The sequence below is a fragment of the Egretta garzetta genome, unplaced genomic scaffold, assembly GCF_000687185.1.
Source record: "Egretta garzetta isolate BGI_Z169 unplaced genomic scaffold, ASM68718v1 scaffold7, whole genome shotgun sequence".
In the NCBI taxonomy this organism is placed as follows: domain Eukaryota; kingdom Metazoa; phylum Chordata; class Aves; order Pelecaniformes; family Ardeidae; genus Egretta; species Egretta garzetta.
Genome location: NW_009260350.1, coordinates 2,427,005 through 2,447,113, shown reverse-complemented (window position 1 = coordinate 2,447,113; position 20,109 = coordinate 2,427,005). Strand labels below are relative to the sequence as shown.

General features: G+C 40.1%; 1 protein-coding gene across 1 annotated transcript in view; it reads left to right on the top strand.

Moving 5' to 3' along the window:
• The window catches only part of MED13L (mediator complex subunit 13L), a 208,600-nt gene that overhangs the window by 175,106 nt on the left and 13,385 nt on the right, over positions 1 to 20,109 (top strand). Inside the window, 10 exon segments of the mRNA XM_035898424.1 lie at positions 2,648 to 2,853; positions 5,278 to 6,224; positions 6,939 to 7,118; positions 8,788 to 8,812; positions 8,814 to 8,958; positions 9,531 to 9,723; positions 11,724 to 12,168; positions 13,646 to 13,865; positions 16,686 to 16,874; positions 19,835 to 20,058. Coding sequence (XP_035754317.1) covers positions 2,648 to 2,853; positions 5,278 to 6,224; positions 6,939 to 7,118; positions 8,788 to 8,812; positions 8,814 to 8,958; positions 9,531 to 9,723; positions 11,724 to 12,168; positions 13,646 to 13,865; positions 16,686 to 16,874; positions 19,835 to 20,058 — 2,774 coding nt within the window.

The following is a 20,109-nucleotide window of genomic DNA, read 5'->3' as shown; positions in this document are numbered from 1 at the left end:
TTCACAAGTTTTAAGGCCAGATGGGACCATTCTTATCTGACTTTCTGTATAACACAGGTCAGGTAATGTCACATAGTTACTCCTATATTGAGTCCTATAGTGTATCTGAGTAAAGAACTATTTTTAAATGGGGACTCTGCTGCTGGGTACTAGTACTCACCTCCCCGACGTTGCATATCAAGATGTATCCATTTTTCCATAGCATCACATGAAAGGACTTAACATAAGCACCTAGTGTACATTGATTTGTATTTCATTGTTCCATCTTTAGCACAGGTTAAGAGGTAAGATAAAATCATTCTGCCTGCTTGTGTGTATTCTGCATTACTTAACTTTTTGGACCAATTTTTGTCACTTCTGTCAAAAGTTACCGTTATCATATTTCCATGCATATAGCCTGAGGGGGTTTTTTATTTAAAAATGTATAATTCCGTATAGAAATACACATCACCTTGTTCTGCAGCAAGCTCATCTGTACAGAGGTAATAAAAAGGGAGATGCACGCTATAACTCTTGTTTTCCTGGTAGTCCCCAACCCTTGATTTTATAGCCCAATTCTTGTCCTTCGGACCCACCCTGTCCCTAACCTGCCACAGCCCGATCCTTCTATTTCAGCAGCCATTTCTCTCCCCAACACCACCTCCTTCCCCCTCTTTTTGTGCTCCTGTGAATGTTGGAATTAACTGAAGGCTTATTCTTGAGCAGCTGCATTGCTGAGCGAGCTATACACAGGGAGATACAGCACTTGCAGTTGCATAGCCAAGAAGTGGCTATATATCAATATGAGAATACCCATAGATAAATTTATCTTGGTATAAATTATTTAGTCCGCTATAAATTAGTAAATTTTCCTGCATGGCAGTAATAGCATCCTTAGGCAGACTGAAAGTAAAGCACAGGCGAGCCACAGGGTGACTTCCTCCGTAAGAGCATTCAGTTTTGTCCCTGGGGCAGGAGGAAGTCCATGTCCCTGGGACGAAGTAAGACAGCTTGTTGCATCCTGGGATGGTGTCTCCATATTGCCATACGGTATGTCTAGTTGGACCCAGGAGTTACCAGTTCACAGGGATGCAAATTAAGCTGAGACCTGTGAAGGGGCTGGGCTGGTAGAGAGTTTTTACAAACAATTCTGTTGAGAAAGAGCGACTTTGCAAAAGTGTAAGGGAATGAGTTATCAGCGTGCCCCTCATGAGGGTGGTTAACCGCCTGGAAAGCTAGACACACGCAGCAAGTCTGCTTTGTTATTGCAAGATCTCTTCTTCCTTCTGCCCTAACTTCATAACTTGAAGGCATGATGAGAAGAGGCATCGTCTCAGAGGCTTTGCTAAAGCACAGCTGTCCATTTGCCTTGCATAGTTTGTGTATAATTTTTATACCATTATAGAAGTTTGAAATAAGTTTTTTGTAAGGTTTGTAAGACTTTGCCTTGCCATGGACCTTGCTGGGTGGTTTTTTTTGTTTGTGCAGTAAACTATTTGCTTAAGACTAGGATAATTTGGGCCTGGAAAGAAAATCTGTACTGGAATTTGTTGAGAGGAAAGTTTTTGAGTGGCAACAGATTTTAGGGCGTCATTGACACTGAAGATATTTTAATCTCCCTCACAGCCATTTTAGGAGTATTAAAATACATATTTTAATTCTGCCTGATAACATTTCCAACAGCACGGTTTACTTGCTTTTAAGTGTGTCACACCTGCTTATATACACTGGTGGGGGAACCAAGCACCTAAACCCATTGCTAATCATTTTGAGAACATGTAAGGGGATTTCTTGCACTGAGTATTCAGCAGCTGAAGATAGTAATCCACACATTTCTCATCTCTCAATGCTTTACAAGGTGCAAGGGAAAAAATGTGAAGATCTAATGAGATGTTAAATACTGGAATTCTGAGAGAGACTACTGTTACCATTTTAATGATGATTTTTACCTTGCAGTAGTGCCTCAAAAGGACTAGCTCTTTTCTTCTGAAAGAACCTTGGAATAGCTCTAGAAACTCTGGCTTGAAGTTCTTGTCATCATTCTCTGCCAACAAATATGACAGTCAATGAAAGTCCACTTTGACTGGACTTCATTTATATTTATATTTAAAATTATGTTTACTAGACTGTTTAGATATTTATATTTAATACTGTATTTGTATTGAGTATATGGAATGTGTAAAGTGTCCACTGTTATTACTTGGATTGTATTAATCCAGTTAATGGGGGTTATTCAGAGAGGCTGACGTAAGGCACCTAAGGTATCTTTGCACTGTGACTCAGCCTCTCTCCACTGTCAGTAGAGAGGTTTTGCAAAGATCGATCTTTTATGTGCCTAAACTAGGTGCTTAAAGTTAGGTAGTATGAAAATTTCATAGTAAGCTACTCACTTTTCAGACGTAGCTTGTCTTAAATGAGTCTAAATTAACTGTGAAATCTACTGACACTAAAGTTGTAGAGCATCTCAGCCTAACAAGGAGCCTCAGCTGAGTTTCCTTGAAGGAACTGCTCTTGAATGTTTTGTAAATTAATAAGTACACTTAATTTTGGAAAAAAATGCAGTTGTAGAGGGTTCAGACAATACAATAGGTTTAATTAAAAATAAATATCTAAATAGAAAGAGCAACCTTACTGTATTGTTGTAAACAATGTCACTTGGACGTTACAGGATTTTTCGTACGTGCACAAAGTTCCATCATTTCAACCTTTTGTGGGCTCCTCCGTATTTGCTCCACTGAAGATACTGCCAAGTCAGTGCCTCCTACCTCTGAAGATACCAGATGCCTGCATTTTCAGGCCTTCTTGGGCTGTTCCTCCTAAAATTGAACAACTTCCTTTGCCGCCTGCAGCCACTTTCATTAGAGATGGCTACAAGTAAGTACAGTCATGTAGGAAATTAGTTTGTCGTACCCATACCTAAAATAGTTCATTAATTAAAATTTTGCATGTATTAACAGTGCTTTACTACACACCAGAACCATGAACTATCCTGCAAATGTATTTTAAACCTTTTCAAGTTGTCATTGTCTTAGATCAAAAAAGTTCTGACAGTAGGAACATTTGAATTACAAACAGCTTTTGGAAATTGGTGTTGTTATAGTACATGTCCACGACACTCTTAGTGTGTTTAAAAGAACAGGAGCATGTGGTACTTGAATTAATTGCAATTCCTGATAAGAGAAAATATTGTAATTCAACATAAGACAGAAGTGTTGGGGAATAAAATTAATGCACGTAACCTCTCGCGTCTCTGTGCTCCCGTTCCAGTGCCCAGTTCTCCAGCCTGCAGTTGAGTGCCCCTCCTGTTTGTACCCGAGTATTCAGCCTGAGCTTCGGGCTGATGATATCTGGTCCCGATGATACCAGTTTCCCTCCGAGGGCTCTTCAAATTTTGACAGCTCTCTCCTCCATGTTGTCGTGTTAGCTCTTCTGAGTTCTTGTGATTCAACCTGAATGGGTTGAATATGGAGCTGCTAATCAGACAGATGCTGATCGGATGTGTGCTATCCTCCCTTTTCTAAATACTAATAGAAAAGATGCCAAGTCTCTCTTGAGCATGAGAGTGCTGTGACCTACAAGCAAAGACTGCTATTAAATTTAAAAGCTTGTATTCCTTACTCAGGTCTCAGAAATTAGCAATGTTTATGGAAGAAATTCATTGCTGGAGATTGAAAGCTATCAAGAATTTCCACCACTAAATTAATAAAACCTCTTAAAAGGCATAATAATAGTACAAAGGTGTCCTGCTGCACTGCATTCATGTCTAGAGGAAGTAGCCTGTATCTTTAAATCAGTCTGTAAATCCTTTAAATCAGTCCTTTTCTAGCTCCAAAGGATCCTTCAGTGTTCTCAAAAGAATTGCAAAAATGAAATTGTAAACCCTTGATAGTGCCTAGAGAGCTATTTAATTCTCAGTTTTTTCATAATAGTAACAGATTCACCAGGCCTGAGCTGGTTATTAATTTTAGGTATTTGTTGGGGGAAAAAAAACCTTTCATTTTCAATATAATCCAATTAGAGTGAATATTATTACTGCAGGCTTCCAGCAGAGTGGTGATTGCCAATCAAGGTTTCTAGGTCACCTTTTCTTATTAGTCTGAGGCAGTCAGTATGCTTCAGATTCAGAACTCCTTCAAACCTTTGTTCATTTTTTTTTCCCTCTCTTGTTTTGAGTTGGACATACATCAGTTCAAGGTAATAAAATGATTCTAAGGAATAAGGTCTTCGTTATTTTTCTTTTCAAGTCACTAAGGATCTGTGAGCATTAAAATAGTACTCCTTTTAAATAACACACAAAATACACAGTAAGAAGAGACAAACATGAAAAAACCCTGTTTCCCCTCCCTTATCAAGAGACTCCTTGAGTTCTCACACTTCTTCCTTGCCCTAATGTGTAATGAACACATTTCAAGAAAAGTGAGCAGCTTATTAGCAACCTGGAAAGAGAAAAGTTAAGTAAAGGTCATATTCTTTTGGCCCCATATTACCTGTTTTTTGATATAATGAGTCATTCCAGAAAGAAGATCATCTCATGGGAATGTACAAACTGTTCTTTGGTCTTTTAAATCTGGCAGAAAATGACAAAAACAGAGTAATAAAACCCAGTCATGACAGGAGGTGACCCAAAAATACGATTCTGAGCTTGACTGGACTAAGAGTTTGTAACAGAGTGTGTCCTATTGTGCTGTAGACTCTGTAAATCCTAAATAAGTACTTGCATTTATAGTATCTCAAATGCTGTTACCAGTTGCATACCACCATGAGGCAGTATCATATTTAAGTGCCACATGCGTGACTTTTGACAGCCTAAGTGATAATTTCTAAAATAAAGTAAGATTTCTATGCCTCTGAAATATCATCTTTGTTTCCACTAATGTATAACTCTTTACAGATAATTGTGTGTAAAACAACTAAGATTCTTTCTCTTTTCTGTAAGAGTTATAGATATCCTAAATCTTAACTTGATAATTTATCTAGAGAGTCTTCTCAAGAGCATTTGAGTTTTAGGCCATGGGAATAATCTTTTAAGAGGGTGAAGTGCCTGAGATGATACCTTTTTATTATACTGATGAGAAACAAGGGTGTTCATGGGGAGAATTACAATTTTAGTTCAGAGATGCAAGTAAAAGGTTATGAGCAGAACATCTGAAGATGTTTGTTCTTTACTTCAGTTAGGATGAATCCTTTCAGTTTTAACCATGTCCTTGTATTTAAAAAGTAAGTTTTGACAAAATCCGTCTTCACAACCAACCAGTTTGCGATAGCATTTGACTCTGTTTTTTCAATTATTTCTCATAGCAATGTGCCTAGTGTTGGGAGTTTGGCCGACCAAGACTATCTTCAGATGAACACTCCTCAGATGAACACACCCGTGACGCTAAATAGCACTGCTCCGGCCAGCAACAGTGGAGCAGGAGTTCTGCCGTCACCAGCAACTCCCCGCTTCTCTGTCCCAACCCCACGCACTCCCAGGACCCCAAGGACTCCTAGAGGTGGGGGTACTGCGAGCGGTCAAGGATCTGTAAAATATGACAGCACAGATCAAGGTTCTCCTGCTTCTACCCCTTCTACAACACGACCACTTAATTCTGTGGAGCCAGCCACTGTCCAGCCAATCCCAGAAGCTCACAGCCTGTACGTCACCTTAATTCTTTCAGACTCTGTGTTGAACATCTTCAAAGACCGTAACTTTGATAGTTGTTGTATTTGCGCCTGTAATATGAATATTAAAGGTGCAGATGTCGGATTATACATCCCAGATTCATCTAATGAGGATCAGTACCGTTGCACCTGTGGCTTTAGTGCTATTATGAACCGCAAATTAGGTTACAACTCTGGGCTCTTCATTGAGGATGAGCTGGATATTTTTGGCAAGACCTCAGACATTGGCCAAGCTGCAGAAAGACGACTGATGATATGTCAAAGCAACTTGATCTCTCAGATGGGAGAGGGAGCTAGAAGGACCCAGGAACCTCCAATGAGCCTCCTCCTCCTCCTCCAGAATCAGCACACACAGCCTTTCACATCACTGAGCTGCTTGGATTATATGTCCTCCAATAATCGTCAGACGCTCCCGTGTATGAACTGGAGTTACGACAGACTGCAGGCCGACAGTAACGACTCCTGGATAGAATGCTTCAATGCCCTCGAGCAAGGCAGGCAGTATGTGGACAACCCCACTGGTGGAAAAGTGGACGAAGCCCTAGTAAGAAGTGCCACTGTACATTCTTGGCCTCACAGCAATGGTATGGGTCAGAACAGACTTTTTTTTTTCTTTGAATTTTTTTGTGACCTCTATAAATTTGTTTGAAACTTGCCAATCGTGAGCCACTTGATCTTTGTGTGGGAAATGAGATGCATAAAATATTCTAGAAGTAAAGTAGGTTTCTGAAAGCTTTATAAATTATATATGAAGTACCAATAATCCAGTTGTCCCTAGACTTTGTGGTCTAAATTGTGTAAGAATCTGTGGAAGTTCACAAATCGGAAGCAGAGATGCAAAACAAATTAAGGTATTTTATCATTATGTATAATAAATAAATATATAACTATCATTATTATATTCAGGGAGGGTGGAATTATGGCCCCTTTTCTGGGGAAAAGTATAACTTTAGCAGGAAAAGAACTGCTCTGTATGAAAGTGTCACCAAGGAAAAAAAATTATTTTATAATCAAATATTACATGTTGATATGCTAAAGATGCTCCGACTTCTTATGAACTGAGCTAGACAACAGTAACATCGAAAGGTATGTGAAAAGGACTATGATGACAGCTTTATTTCAGTAATGTTTTCATAAAGTACCACATTAAACGCCATTAAGCTAATTAGAGTTGTACAAATGTAACGGGCATTGTGAAGAGCAACGCGAAAGAACAATAAACCAAAAAGTGTTGTCACCTCAGAAGAATTCTTCCTGTTCCTCACTGACAATGACTGATGCTCCTTTCTCATTTGCAGTATTGGATATCAGCATGCTCTCCTCCCAGGATGTGGTGCGCATGCTGCTGTCGCTGCAGCCCTTTCTCCAGGATGCAATCCAGAAGAAGCGGACAGGAAGGACCTGGGAGAACATCCAGCACGTGCAGGGACCACTCACCTGGCAGCAATTCCATAAGATGGCAGGACGGGGAACCTATGGTACATACATTGTGTTATATGCCAGCAGTGCAAATGAAAGCATAATCTTCTAGAAATGTGCACTTTCTTCTGCAAGTACGTTAGCACAAATGGGCCCTTCAGATATTTAGAAAGTTTTTTTTCTTTTTGAGCTCTTCAGCTTTTTTTTTCCCCCCCCTTCAAATGCTTGAAAAGGCCTTTGAAGCACTGGAGGTTTTACCCTTCCAGACTGATGAATATTTACAGAGTGCAAGAATTCTGGGTGAGGATCAGACTCCCTGTCCGAATCTGTATTTTGGCTTGTACTGAAACTAGCTGGTATATAAATAACATGGAGAGAAGGAGCTGTTAAAATTGTACCAAATCGTAATGGGGAAGAGGTGCTTCCTGAGCTGCACAAATACACAAAATGTGGGAGTGCTTCCTCCACAGAGAGGTTTGCTTGTTCGAAGGTTTCCGATAGTCTTAATAAGAAGTTTCAGTTTAACTATCTCCTGGCTATAAGTGACACTTCTGGAAAATACCAATTACAAAATAGATTTTGTATGTGCACATTTGCAAATTAATAACTGACTTTTAAATACATATTTCTCGCCTGCAATTATTTCAGTGTTAACGGATGCAGTCTTGCTTGGTTTTTTTCCCCTACAGTTCCACTGTGCTTTGCTTTATTTTCTCTCTGTTGGTATTTAATATATTGCTGCTTTCCTTTGGGGCTAGAAAAACTTGTGGTAACTACAGTTCCTGTCTAAAGCTACTGTGCTTCACAAGGAGTACTTCTAATTAATAATTTTTCCAGCATTTGTATCTTTAAGAGTTAGGATTTGCCAATCGTTACCAGAGGATAAAACCAAAATTACCATGTAGTAAGTAGCAGAGCCTTTGATACAGGTTCATTAATTTTTACTGAACGTTGACTTTTTAATAAAGTTGGATTATATTCTGCAGAAACTGCTGGGTATATTTTCGCTTGAAATTTTCAACAATATTTCTTCTGATGAGCACAGTGTGGGGGAGATACCACGTTAAGCTGGGTGGTAATCCTCTCGGCTGTGACAGCACTTCTGTGGAGGAGGCAATTTTTAGAACGAAGATAACTTTGCTTAGTATTATATACCCAGGAATAAGTTTGCCTAACCATTCTACTTGGTAATTTTGCACAACCAGGTGGAGGCAGATGAAGAACTGTAAAATTCAGGTTTTATCTATTCACGTTATTACTTCTGGTTGAATAGGAACTCGTGAGATGTGGTTATGGTTATGACAAAGTAAAACCACGAGATTAAGCCTCAGGAAGGGCAATACAGTATTTACAGTATACTGAAAGATGTTTTATTGCAACTTTCTAGGAGAGTTTAAATGGTGCTTGGATCAGCTCCCTCTACTTTGGCTGACTGAACTTTGATTTTATGGCATTTCTTAAGTACAATATAAATCTTTCTTCTCCTTTATTAAATATTTTTTTCCCAAGGAAAAAGACTGTGGGAGAACACGGTTTGTCAGGCATGATACAGCCTCACTATATGTTTCTTTCCACACTATGGTCAAGCTTCTAGGAAACTCAGCATGGCAAGGGATTAGTTATTTCCAATATTCCTGTAAAACAACCCACTTCTTGGTACATCAGAGAACCTGCTGCAGTAAAACCCATTTTTTTTAACATTTTTTCTTTCTCTTTTTCTCTTTGAAGGCTCTGAGGAATCTCCTGAGCCTCTCATTCTCCTTGCCATTCTGGGAGAGGCTGTTGCTAGACCCATATGGGGGCCATCGGGATGTCGCCTATATCGTGGTGTGTCCAGAAAATGAGGCCTTGCTCGATGGAGCCAAAACTTTCTTCAGGGACTTGAGTGCTGTATACGAGGTTGGAAAGAGGAATCACACTGAATTATTTCTTCTTAAGCGTCACTTCTGCTCTGCTGCATGTTCAGGGGGAAGAATCCAGGGGTGTTAAAGGCACAGTTATTTCAATAAGTATATCTTTCATTTTGAGGATTTTCTGCACTCTCAGAGTCCAAGAATACTACCTAATTGAGTTACACTGCGATTCTCTGTGCATTTTGGGGTATTTGTTCCCATCTACTCTTTCCAGTACCCATTCTCTTATTTTACAGAGGACGTATCGCTAGTGTTAATACAGCTGCAACCTAACGCATGAAGGCCCAACCAAACCTCTTGCTTTCTTGTAACTGCTAGGCTGGAGATAAAAGCATTTCCTTTCTTTAGCATGCACTGAATATGTAAGATGACTTTGTAACCTTAGTTTTGCTGTAAGTGCAATTCAATTCAACAGATAAGCGTAGCCTTTTGAGTTTATATTTATTAAGAAGCCACCAGATGTGTGCTGGTAATAAAGGGTTTAAGCTGCAAACCAGTCTGCATAACTTACTCAGGTGCTTGGCATCTAGTTACAAGCATTTCTTCTTTCCTCACCAGATGTGTAGACTTGGCCAGCACAAACCAATCTGCAAAGTGTTACGTGATGGGATTATGCGGGTGGGAAAGACTGTGGCACAAAAGCTAACGGATGAGCTCGTGAGCGAATGGTTCAACCAGCCTTGGGGCACTGAGGAGTGCGACAATCATTCCAGACTCAAACTTTATGCGCAAGTTTGCCGGCATCACCTAGGTAAGTGTATCGTGGTGCTAGCAAGGCGGTTTCGTTTTCTGTAGTTATTTTAGAGGTTCTTTGCAGAGGGTGGAAAGAGGGGGCTCCTTCTGTTTAAAAATAAAAGAGGTATAATGAGGCTTTATCTTAATTTCTTAATCCTCCCATGTTAAATTTGCCTACTTTAGAAAGTTTTGTTGTTGTTTATCAGTCTGGTGATCATGGCAGAGATTCAAAAGCCAATTTTTATCTTTTTAGAAAAGTCAGTTTAGTATAAGATGTTTGTATGTCTCAAATATGTTCCACACAAGACTGAATGTATAAATTGATCTGTTTTACATGCTACTGATACATATCATCATGCCAGTGTGACGAATCATGTGCGTGGGGCCTTCAAGCATAACATTTGTTTATATGAGGGGAGTTCACTAAAATTCTTCAAAGGAAAAATGAGTTAACATAGGTGGAATAGAGAAAGTACCAGTGTCGTTGATGACTGGGGCCTCAGACTACTGGGTGTGGATACTTGGAACCACCTTATCCTGAAGGCATGGTCTCCTCTGGACCTCATGTAGGCTTATTTCCACATTGAAACAGTGACATTTTAAAGATTAGTCATCTGGTTGGTTGTTTTTCTTTTGTTATGGCAACCTGATGTATTTGTTCTTTTATACCATATCGTCAGGTGGGCTTATTTCATGAAGGAGTGTAGGATCTGACAGTATGGAAGGGTATAAGGTTTGCTGGGGTACTATCAGAAGGCTGGTCCTGGCTGAGCCCCTCATCTAACATTGCTCCCAGATTTCATCTGGGGAGAGACGTGGTGGTTCCATTCCCGAATTAATCCAGAGGCAACAAAAGATGTATTGTGGATATGGCTGAGAAAGGGGATCTTAGCACTAGACACAGACCCATCCAAAACATCACTGGAAATACGGTTGCTGAGACAGCGCTGGTCAGCAGGACAGGCAGTGATGGCAGAACACCAGCCACGTAAATGTTTCATGCTTCAGCTGAAATGTGCAAACTACTTTTTGTTTAAAAGTAGCCAGGAACTTTTAAATGGTTTCTTGAAAAGTGCTTACTCCCTTTGCTCTGAAAAAGGTGTGACAGTTCTTAAGCCTGCTTACTTTGAGCAGGCTCTGGTGATTAATGGTGATCTGGTTTTTGAAAAAAGTTTAAGCAAACATTTCAGAGTTGGCTGGGCAGCCCTACAGACTGCTGAATGCTCACCCCGTCCTTCGAGGCAAGTTTGGCAGAACAGGCTGGGACTCATCTACCTCAAGTGACCCTGTTGCCTCATTCAGTCTGCTTTTAGTTTTAATTTACCACGTAACTGGGAGGGAGGAATTATTACAGCACTACGTAACGTAAATACCCCAGGCTTACATGCAGAAATATGTGGTGTGTACCCAGCCAGTTGAGGAATTGGGCCGTTCAATTCACACCTGAGGCACCTGGCAGGGGCAGTGTTGGAAACTTCCCCTGCTGATGATTTACCACCCCTGAGAGTAAATAAATAATAAATATTCATTTACTCATTTTTTATTCATTTATTACTTAAAAATAATCACTGTGATATATCTTTTTCTGATACCGAGGAGCAGAAATAACTGTATTAAAGCTTGCCACTACTGTAGCTCAGGTAAAAAGGACCTTTAGATTTTCAGTCTGACAAAGATAGCCCGTAGTAGATTGCAAAGCTGAAAACTATATAAAGCTGTTACCGCAACACAATCTAGCCAGAGGTAATGACAGGTCAGTACCAACTTTGATTCACAAAGCCCCGCAAAGTCAGTCCTGTTTTTAAAGACATTAGACTCGTACCCGTTAGAACGGAAACCCTGAAGAACGGATTCCAAAGTAAATATTTATAATGGAGATTATATTCACTTAGCATTTGTATACTCTTAGAATATTCTAAAAGTGCAGAAAATATTGTAGGACTTTATGGTTAATGCGGTTCACTTTGACCTGACAGACTGTCATTAATCTCCTTTCCTCTTTATCCGCTCTTTCAGCACCTTACTTAGCCACTCTGCAGCTTGACAGCAGCCTATTGCTGCCACCTAAGTACCAAACCCCAGCACCAGCAAGCCAGACACAAACCGTACCTGGGAGCACTGGACCTGTACCCTCAAATTCAGCGTGTCTTTCGGCTGCTGGGGCTCCACCAACAGGCAATTCATTTAACTCCACGCCCAGCGGTGGGACCACTGGCCTTCCAGCAGGAAGTAGTTCATCCTCCGGATCCTCCGTGCCACAGCTGTCAGCATCTTCTGCAACACCCGGCGTTAACCAGATGACCACTACCTCTACTCCAGGGTTTAGTGGGAACATTGGTTCAGGGCAAAACACCAGCACTGGAGGAAACACAGCAGATCGCTCGCAAGGAAGCGCAGGCCCTGGAGGAGACACAGAATCAGGTCAAAACTTATCACAACAGCAACAAGAAGGACAGGAAGGGTAAGTTACTTAAGTGCTCAAATGACTCACAGGACGTCTAATTAAATCCACCATTCTCCTGTTTTCATACAACTCGTAACCTTTAAGCCTTATGCAAATCCTTGAAAGGAGAGGACCCTCTGACGTGCAGGACTACCGACCAGCTGTAAAGGGAGCAGGGCCCGTTTTTATTTGTTTGTAGTAGTTACTGATGAAGGCGATTTGGAAAAACCAAACCTCCCCTTTTTCCATACAAGAAACAAAAGTTTGATTCAACTATGTGAACGTGGGTGGTGCGGTGCCCTTTGAGGTGCCTTAGGGTACCCCCCTGGCCTGCATTTGCAGTACAAGAAAAACAAAAGGTGTCGCCTAAGTTCTGTGCCGTATCTGCCAGCTCGGTCTCAACGCGTGTCAGGTGCTGCAGGATATCCCACGTGGCACTGAATGCCTCTTAACGTGGGCAACTCCATCGTGCCTGTGTTTTTAACAGATACAAAAACACAGTCCGGGGATTTCTTCCTATTTTTCTTTTATAGCAAGTATTGTATTGCAAGCAGGTATACTGTGAGGTCAGGAAACAGGATTATATTGCAGGATTATATTAGCAGCACAACTATTTTGAAGACTTCGTTATAAATGGTCATCCATCAATCATAAAAATTAGGAAAAGGTTTTTTAACATCTTATGTAAGTGACTTCCGGAGTGAACATGTTTTTCATTACTCTCATAATAATGCATATTGCTAATAGTCATGATATATGTTATGGAGTTCCTGTATCTTAAGTGAAAAGCCCACATCCTGCTGTAGTTCGGGTTATCCTTAAGACATCTGTTCACTGGATCTATGCAAAATACCATTTTATCAGCTGCTGCATGGTTTCTGACCAGCTATGTCTGAGCTGCTCTTTATCACTTGCAGATGTTGAGCTGAGGCATGGAGGAGTGTTTCACCAAGTAAAAAATGTTCAGTTGCTCCTTCCGTTACCCATGGAACCTTTTCTGTAACTAGAGGACTTTCAGTCTCCATGAATATTTCTCTGGCGCTTTCCCTCAGTTCTCAATTCCCTCTCCCTTCCTTCCTTCCTTCCACCTCTCCCAAAAGAAAATCTTAAACAGCACCAAAAACCAGGCATGCACAAACATAAGAAAACTCACAGAGCTAATATTAGTCACCTGTTCCATATCCTTCAGACGTAGTCTGTTCTGATTGCATTAAATGAGATTATGTTACACTTTATGGTAAGTATCTTTAATGCATAATTAATAACAGGTATTTTGCATTAAGACCTGCTGTGAGTAAAAGTCATCTCTCCTCAGTCGCTGTTGTCATGTTTTCTAGTTTTGCTTCTGAGTATGAGAATCACTTAGTACTCCCTTTCTTCCTCCTCTGCTTCAGCCTTGCACACCTTTACAGAAACACAGTAATTAACAATTGTAACTTGCCTTTAATTAACAATTGTAACTTGCCTTTGAATTTAACAATGTGTGCGTCTCTAGTGTTACAGAGAGGGAGAGAATAGGGATTCCCACTGAACCAGAGTCTGCGGACAGCAATGCCTATCCTCCAGCAGTTGTCATCTACATGGTGGATCCTTTCACCTACACTGCAGATGAAGAATCTGCCTCAACCAACTTTTGGCTGTTAAGTTTGATGAGATGCTACACAGAAATGTTGGACAACTTGCCTGAGAATATGAGGAATTCTTTCATTCTCCAGGTAATTCTACCCTCCTCAATATCTTCACACTGGAGAGTCATTCTATCATGGCCTGCTTTTGATACATACACTGTGCTAACAGACTGTAAAAAAAGATACGAAACCCAATAGATACTAAAAGATGCAAAAGATAATACATAAAATTTAGGTGACATTTACAAATTATTTTGTTGACAGTACAAAGCTATATATTAAAAAAACAGTTGCTTTTGTTTTGATGAGAAAATTAATTTAAGGCAGCCACAGTATCCTTGCATCAAATCAGTTGCATGGTTCTAGCAATCATATATTCTAGATGCTTCCTGAAGAGGGATTTCAGTTATTTAACTTGCAACTTGGGTTGCCATTGCCAAAAACATCCAGTTGCTCCTTTGATTACTTTGCACGTTGAATTGTTTGCTTTTTATATTCTCTTGATTTATACTGTTTAATCCAGAAGTAGTATGTGAAACCAGACATTTAATGCATAATTTAACTATTGTATTGTTATTATCTGCTTCTTAAAAATAATTTACCATGTAACTTGGCGTACAATAATAGTTACTTACTCTGGAATTACTTAAGAATTGAATTTGTGTAGTCAGAAGCAGAGCTTGGCCTACTGCCCAGACTGCCTGCGTTTTGCCATGCCGCCTCTTTCACAGAGCGGCTCAGCCTCAATAAATGGGGGGGAGAACGGGAGGCCAGAGCTTACGGGGTGTGCACATGCCTGTGCAACACGTGCAAGAAGCAGCACGTGAATGATTTCGGTATACCCTATTCACGTACGCCTAACTTGGCTTAAAAGTATTTTAATTTAAATGATAAAAAAAGAATTAGAAGTTGTTATAGTGTTTCAAAATTGGCAGAGAAAACTTTTGTCATTTTTTGTAATCTTGACCTCATCATCCCCTGAAACGATGGGGGAGACTGTCACCAAAATATTTTAGGCATGGAGATGATCTGAAAATCAGGCTTGCAACTTCATATTGTGGTAGACTGCAGGCAATTTAATTGATTCAGACCTGAAGCTACTACAAATAAAATAGCAACTGATGCCGCAACATCTGAAATACAGGAACGTGTAACCTGTAGACTGGAATTGTATCTTAGTCTGTACAAGACAACTAATGGGCTTACCGACTCTTTGTCAGTATTGTTGATTTTCTGGGCACTTAACATTTGTGGTATTTTGCCAGTTTAACTCAAAATAGTAGACGATTTTCTCTTAAGTAAGGGTAACAGGATATAGTTACCAGCACAATATTCTCACAGCTGTACTGTAGTATACACAAATATCAGTTATTTTGAAATAAATAAACCCCAAATGTTTACAGATTTATTACAATTCATACATAGAATGGAAAAGCCCAGCTCCTGAAATTCTTGGATAAAGAAGTTGTCTTTTAAAAAGATGGAGTCACATTTAGTAAGCAGAATATGCTACGAATGTAACGATGGTTCAAGCAAGAACCATAGAGTAGTAGAAGTTTTGTGATACTTAAGTTTTATTACTACTGAAAATATTTGTTAAAATAATCTGCTTGGGTCTCCTAGTGTTGGATACAGCATAAATATTTTGTATTGACAGTTCCTGCTCCAAAGATCTCACTGTTCAGAAGAAAGTGTTTCCACAGCTGTGTGTAGGACACTGTATTTCTCAACAGTACATTAAAAATAGGAGTTTTACAGGGATTTAATTCTGATTTTAAAAAGGATTTGAACTGAAAAGATTGGTTTTGTTATGCTTTGTTGCGCCATCTCTCCTTCCTGTTCTTGTGCAGATGGGTCTGAACACCAAACTCAAACCTTGCAGGCAAATCTTACTGTAGTTCTGTTTCTTGCTGGGTGAACATACAAATTTAAGTGTCTTGTTTCACATTACTTTCTGAAACAAATAAAACTGAACAGCAGCATAAGATTGCTGAGGTTCCGCTGTTTACTGCGGTGGAAGGGAGAAACAACCACATAAATCATTATAATAGAATCTTAATTCTGCTTTCGACAATCTTCTTTAAGAGTGACACCGCAGTGCTGATTCCCACATGAACAGCAAAAAACCACTAATACTAACCACAAGCTATGGAACCAAACTTCCTAAACACAAAGTTCAGGATACAGAGACGATATAATAAAGGCTACCTGCAAGTGAAGGTGTCGATCAGAAAACCATTTAAGAAAAAATAAAGGTGTTTGAATATCAGTGTTTGGTTTTGGACTGAGGATTAAAAAAATTAAAATTAAAACTCCCCCCAAGTTTTAGGGTATTGCTTTTAAAGCCACTAGCAGTTACTGTGATGACTGTTATACATGTAATTAATTATGTCCCCTTCCCAAATTGCAGTATGAATGAGACAGCGGACTTCAGAAAAATAAGACTTGACTGGGGAAAAGAACCTGTTCTTTTTGTGTAGTTGATTGGGTTTCTCATTCAGTGATGTTTATATCCCAGAAAGCAAAATTGAGAGTTCCTGTTAAGCTGTGTGTGTAGCTGTATGATAGTACTATGCACTTACTGTTGCCCTGTAAGAAGACTCTTCTGTTATATTGGACAGTAGAAGTTGAAGCTTTCTGAGAGATTTTGCAGCCTTAAATACATCATTATAACAGAAGCAGCAGTTTTGTGTCAGGGATTGTAGTTGCTGAATGTCGCAGCTATTTGCGGGAAAGGGCAGTAGCCCTGATGGGAAGCTACAGATGCTGTAACGCAAATATTTGAACACCACAAACCAAGTGTCGTGGTTGTTAAATGATTCGTGAGTGTGTGAGTCTGGTTTGGTGCTACTGAACAGCTCTTTGAAGATTTTCAATCATGCTTTCTCGTTTACTTGAATGATATAGATTGTGCCTTGCCAGTACATGCTGCAGACAATGAAGGATGAACAGGTTTTCTACATTCAGCACTTGAAGTCTTTGGCGTTTTCAGTGTACTGCCAATGCCGGAGGCCGCTGCCCACTCAGATTCACATCAAGTCTCTCACAGGCTTTGGGCCAGCTGCCAGCATTGAGATGACCCTCAAGAATCCTGAGGTTGGTATTGCTGTCAAGGAAATGAAAGCCTGCTAATAAATTGTACCTGCTTTTCTCAAATATAAAAAAAAAAAAGAGTAGAGAAAGTACTTTCAGGAGTATTTTTTTCAAGGTATAGAAGATAATGACAACATAAAGGGAAAAGGTAAGTTAAAACTAAATAGAAAATTGTACGAAAAATGTCAGGCTGCTTGCTTTCAAAACGTTTTAAGCTTCTGGTTTTGAGTCACAAAGTAAAAGGTTGAAGTCTAGTATGAAAGAAGAGAAAATGTATGCTGTTCCTTGGGATCCTGAGACTTTTTGTAGTTTTAGTCTATGGTGCTCCTACAAGAGTGTTTATGTCCAATCTTTATTTATATGCATGCATGTATGCATAGATATGAAATAAGTTCCTGTGCCTAATTACAGACATTATATTAATTCCCCGAGGTAATGGAGAAATCCCCCTATTTCAGCGGGCTTATCTTTCATCTACTTTTTAAACTGTAAATATTCAAGCCCTGTTGCAGGAATTTCAGGATTTCAAAAGAAGAATAATCCATCCTGCTTTCCATGAATGTTTTTCATTCTTTGAAAGATAACGATGAATGTTTTATTTAGACTTAATGGACCAACTAAACACTTAAACACGTACCTTGGGATAAAGACGTGCTTGTTAGGGTTTAAAAACCTAGTTTCAAAATCATCATAAACCAACCTATCAGCACATTTCGTTACTCACGTAAAACCATAAGCTCTCGCTGAAAATTTCTAAAAGCAGCATCACCCCAGGCGTCTCCTCTTCACATTCTCTCCTCGTGCTTCCCTCAGAAAGGTTTTAGATTTTGCAGCAAGTTACAACAGTCATACTTCAAGCTATTTAGGTGTAAGGGGAAGAGCAATAAACTCGCAAGACCCCTGCAAGCATCTCCCTCCCTTTAATTAATGTTCCTGCACTGCTGCCAGGGTGGTTTACTTCTAGAAAGTGACATAAGCAGGAATACGATACCCCTTAATATCTCTAAGAATTAAACACCGTAACTTACTTTTCCTCTAAGCTGATTAGCTTGCACTTTGCATTTCATGTTTGTTTTCCTGAAGATACAAAAGACACCAAAAAAGGGGCAAATGTTTTCATCAGCAGCTTGCATTTAGCATACTTAATTCATTGGGAGGTCTACTTTTTCCATTTTACACGAGTCTGCTGTCAGTCTGCACTGCAGCCTTCCAAACTTTGCCTGAAAAGTTAAGAAAATACCCTGACCATTTATAAATTATTGAGCGTGTCTGGTCAGGCCCATACTGTTTTTTTCTTCAGAGAGGAGTGATAAAGCAAAGACGGGTTTGGGGCTGGCCATCTGGAAAGCAGCTTTGCAGAAGAAGACCTGGAGGTCCTGTTGGACAGGATGAGTGTGAGCCAGCAACGTGCCCTTGCAGCAAAGAAAGCCCAGGCCGCAGTAGGGAGGGTGCTGACAGTAGAGCAAGGGACGTGATTATTTTCTTCTCAGCATGGGCGAGGCTTCACCTGGAACATACTGTGTCTGGTTCTGGGCTCCTCAGCACGAGACACAGACATACTGGATCTGGCAAATCCAGCAAAGGGCCACAAAGATGATTAAGGGATGGAGCATCTGACAACTGAGGAGGCGCTGAGAGCGCTCAATTGTCTAGCAGGAGGGCTCTGATAAATGTGTGTACATACCTGATGGGAGGGAGTGAAGAGCCAGGCTCTTGGTGGTGGTATCCAGTGATGGGACGAGAGGCAGTGGGCACCAAGTAACAGACAAGAAATTCTGTTTAAACAAAAAAAAGCAAGAAAACTTTTTTACTGTAGGAGTGACTGAACACAGGAACTAGTTGCCCTGGCAGGCTGAAGATCTCCATCGTTGGAGATGACATCCAGTGACAGAGAAGTTCAGAGCCCTGTGCACCCTGCTCTAATTGACCATGCTTTGAGCAGAACGATTGGACTTAGATGGTCAGAGGTCCCTTCCAGTCTCAGCCTCCTGTGATTTTATTACTTTTTTTTTTAATTAAATAACAGATGGATTTAATAACTTACTACTGTCAGACTCTGCAGCAGGACTGCTCATGTATTATTTACAATACTAATTTGCTTCTGCTTATCGTTAAATGGTGCTGAATGGCCTTGATTTCTTATAACCTTTTACAGTTGGTTTTCTGAGGGGTGAGGGCTAGCTTCTTTCTTAAAGAGAAACACCATCACAGGTACAGCAGATCTGATGAATTACAGACTCACAGAATCATTTAGGTTGGAAAAAACCCTTAAAATCATTGAATCCAACCGATGTTCAGTTCTGATTCGAAAACCAAAGTATTTCTGAAATTAAACTGTGAGTTATAAGGCTTAAAGAATTTCTGCCATCATGCCTGATGTTCACAGAAGTACGCTACACCTGATACAGCAAACTGTACGTGAGGTTGGAGCTCTGCCTGAGTCCTTGGGACCTCACATCAGATCACGCTGGCCATTGTTCTGTAGGTAGTGTGTGAATGGATGGAGGTGAGCAGATGCCATCAACTTTAGCAAAAGGATGATGGCCTGTGCAGCCTGCTCTGGGTGACCCTGCTTTAGCAGGAGGGTTGGACTGCATGATCTCCCGAGGTCCCTTCCAACCCGTGCCATTCTGTGATTCTGTGATATACAGAATCACAGGTTTAAACTGTTTTGGAGATTGGTATTGCCCTGTCCAAAGACTATTTTCATACCTTAGTCTCCCTGTATATAAAAGGAAATCTTAAGATAAGGTCTGAAGTGCATCAGTTTTAACTAGTAGAAATGAACTGTCTATAACCACCCTTTTCCCAATCTCTCTTGACTATGAATGCCTCGAATTTTTAATTTATTTATTGTTTCAAACTCAAATTTTTCTGTACTCACTGGCAGTCCATGTTAGTGTGTTTATTGCGTTAAACAGATTGTGACACATCTGCAAATGATTGTGTTGTCTTTATTGCAGAGACCCAGCCCCATCCAGCTATACTCTCCTCCTTTCGTGTTGGCACCCATCAAAGACAAACAGACAGAGCTGGGAGAAACGTTTGGAGAGGCCAGTCAGAAATACAATGTGCTTTTCGTTGGATATTGTTTGTCTCATGATCAGCGCTGGCTTCTGGCATCCTGCACTGACCTTCATGGTGAATTGTTGGAAACCTGCATAGTTAATATTGATTTACCAAACAGGTAGAAACCTTTATTTTTTACGTTATATCTAGGTCTATAGTTGTCATCCCT